At 35.5% G+C, this 3,506-nt stretch overlaps 1 protein-coding gene across 1 annotated transcript in view; it reads right to left on the reverse strand.

Annotated features, from left to right (window-relative positions):
* Positions 1-670: 670 nt before the first annotated feature.
* The window catches only part of LOC307000115 (neural cell adhesion molecule 2), a gene marked incomplete at its 5' end in the record, with an annotated part of 272,591 nt that continues 269,755 nt past the window's right edge, over positions 671-3,506 (reverse strand). The window contains one exon of the mRNA XM_079615404.1: positions 671-914. Within this exon, the coding sequence (XP_079471530.1) occupies positions 803-914 (112 nt within the window). The 3' untranslated portion in view covers positions 671-802. The remainder of the gene's footprint in view (positions 915-3,506) is intronic.

Raw genomic sequence — 3,506 nt, forward strand, 5'->3', positions numbered from 1 at the left:
TAGATATATACTGTATAGTATATCACTCAACAGCGACGACACTGCAACTTTATGACATGGAGTCTGCTAACACTAAGAAACGACCAGCACAACACAGACTTTTATCACATAATGATAAAAAAGCTTGTGAATCGGCCAAACGTGAATCGGATCAACTTCGGACGGAAACCCGGATCAAGATCGGCAGGGCTTTTGAATCATGGAGAAACCTCCGCTTTGTTTTGGGTATAAAAACTGACTTTCATCCTATTGGACAGGTAAGCTAACATTACCACAAAGCATGTCAAATATTTTGATTTTATATTTTTTCACGAGCACTCGCTTATAAACGTATTGGTTGCAATCTGAATCATCACCGCTAGAGGCCGCTGAAAACTACATATAGCCCCTTTAAGTATAAACTCACTTAAATTCACTTTCAGAGTCATGCTTCTTCTCCGGTGGCTGTGTCTTGATTTACGAATGTTTAGATATTTGTGCTGGAGAACAACAGGTTTTTGCAGTGTTTACGCCACGATAGGACGTCCCGCTGGGCAGAGATCGGACTCGACGTGTCTGATAAGAAGAATCCGACCGGGTGGTTTCTGAGAGATCCTCCAGAACAGCGAGATGGAGACGTCAGCCGAACAGAAGCGCCGGAGCCGGCGTGAATAGAAAGAACAGTAGATTTATCACAAAAAAACTCTGTTTATATTTGAACATATTTACATTAGTGAAGAAGATTGATTTCTTTTCTTTTTTTCCTTCTCTTCTCTTCTCTCTTTTGTGGTGTTATTTTGGTCTCAGTTTGTGGCTGGTCTCATTACGCTTTGCTGTCGTCCTGTTTTGTGTGCATGTTGTCCGAGTGGACCTTGATCTCGATCAGATCCGGCTTCAGAACCTCTTTCCCGTTCTCCTCCTTCAGCGGGAGCTTTCTGCGGTCAGAAGAGCAAACACTCGGGTTTAGTCCTGCATCTCCCCACGCACGCACACGCACACACACACACACACACACACACACACACACACACACACACACACACACACACACACACACACACACACACACACACACACACGCACACGCACACACACACGCACACGCACACACACACACACACACAATATACATATAACTTATAATAACTTATTCTACTAACCCGAACCCAACAGTCTGCTAATACTCTAATGTCTAAAGTGGACTATCGAAATAAAGTCAAACCAAAACACTATCTGAGAAAGTAATTATAAAAACGACCCAAACCATAGAGCTATTTCTGATTCTGTCAACTATTCAATTACTATATAACTATTCAACTACCTCACAGATTAATAGCTAAGGCCCGTTCACAGAAAATATGATAACTATAACGATATAAGATAAAATATATAAGAATAGGGAAGTGGCATGGAACAATAAATACAACTATTTCGTTAAAAATGTTTACATTTAAATTGAAGTCAAATATAAATATAGAATTTTTTTTAAACAAATTTTGTTTTGCTTTAGCAACTAAGTTAAATTAAATAAGTTCAAGCTGAAGTACTAAAATCACAAAAAACAGAAATGAAGACAAATAAAAGCAACAAAAAAATGACAAAAGCGCAAAAAAACTAGAATTAAAATGAAAACTGAAAATATAAAAATGTACTTAATTCAAAATATTATTAAATTGCATTAAATTGAAGTATTAGATGAAAATGTTAAAACACAAATAAAAAATAAATAAACATTTTTGCAATGTTGCCTTAGCAACTAAGTGAAATTAAATAAGTTTAAGCTGAAGTACTAAAATAAAAAGAAATAAAAGCAAAATAGAAAAACTCCAAAACTCATGAAAATTACATATGATAATTGATCAAAATGATCACATTTTTTAAATAAAGAATTTGAAAAAATTCTACATACGTCTATTAAAAACACGACTTCTTCCTGCAATGAAAAATGAATCTAAATCTGAAACTCCAGAGGTTTTACTTTGACTGTGTGGAATATTATCTGAATAATCTGCCATAATAAACTTCAGATGATGGAAAATCCACCGACGCTGGACTTTATGCTCCTCGAATGCAGACAGATCAATAGCATTAGCGAATGAGTCTCATGAGAACTGCTAATGCTAAACCATCGGTCAGATCATTTACTGAAGATTACTGCATATCTATGTGCATATGATCAACAGCGCTTCATAGTAATGGGAAAATATGAAATAATTGAAATGAAACCCTCATCATTAGATAATTACTGTCAGTTTCTATCAATCATCAGATTCAGAGAATGATCACATATGAAAGATAAAATTATTATAACATAATTGAAATTATCTTATTCTATTGCAAACACTTTAGACTCACAAAGGCAACGTCAGTCAAACATTTCCCCAACTAAACATTTTACCCTCGTTCAGTGCGATTCTGTACAGTTTTAATGATATTTTGAGTTTTAGTTTGATTAAACTAAACTGGTTTGCTCTTTTCAAACGTGTTTTTCAAAAGTCAACAAGACTGCATTTATTTAATCAAAAATACAGTAAAAATAGTGAAAAATTATTACAATTCAAATTAACAGTTCTCTATGTGAATATACAGTAAAGTGTAATTTATATCATGTGATCAAAGCTGAATTTTCAGCATCATTACTCCAGTCTTCAATGTTGAAAACAGTTGTTAAACTGATACATTTTATTTTCCAAGATTCTTTGATGAACAGAAAGTTCAAAAGAACATAATTTATTTGAAATAGAATCATTTGTAACATCATAAAAGTCACTTTTAATCAATTTAATGCATTCTTGCTGAATAAAAGTATTTATTTCACTCAAACTACTTTAAACGGCAGGAATGGATTCATTGTGAGACTTAAAAACAACCTAAATTTGCTGATTTAAGCCAGAAAACACAGTCAAACCTAAAATTATTCAGACACCAGATATAATTTTTGATAATTGTTCACTAGTGTGTGCAGGACACTATAGTTCATGTATGTAAGTGAGGAGAGCAAAATAAAGTAAACTGTGAGATATTATACACAATAACTCTTCATACAGAGACACCAGTAACATGTGTGAGCAGAACTGATCCGGACACTTTGAGCTGGTCATGTTCTGCTGAAGTGTGTGTCTGTAACTGCTAATGCTCTTTTTACACACACACTGAACACAATGAAGCATTCATGTGTGAGACAGTCTAACAGAAGATGGACAAAACCTGTCAAATATCAACTGTGTGTGTGTGTGTGTGTGTGTGTGTGTCAGTCTAACAGAAGGATGGACAAAACCTGTGTGTGTGTGTGTGTGTGTGTGTGACAGTCTAACAGAGGCATGGACAAAACCTGTGTGTGTGTGTGTGTGTGTGTGTGTCAGTCTAACAGAAGATGGACAAAACCTGTCAAATATCAACTGTGTGTGTGTGTGTGTGTGTGTGTGTGTGTGTGTGTGTGTGTGTCAGTCTAACAGAAGGATGGACAAAACCTGTGTGTGTGTGTGTGTGTGTGTGTGTGTGAGACAGTCTAACAGAGGCATGGACAA

The sequence above is a fragment of the Phoxinus phoxinus genome (genome assembly GCF_949152265.1).
Source record: "Phoxinus phoxinus genome assembly, chromosome: 6".
NCBI classification, from domain to species: Eukaryota; Metazoa; Chordata; class Actinopteri; order Cypriniformes; family Leuciscidae; genus Phoxinus; species Phoxinus phoxinus.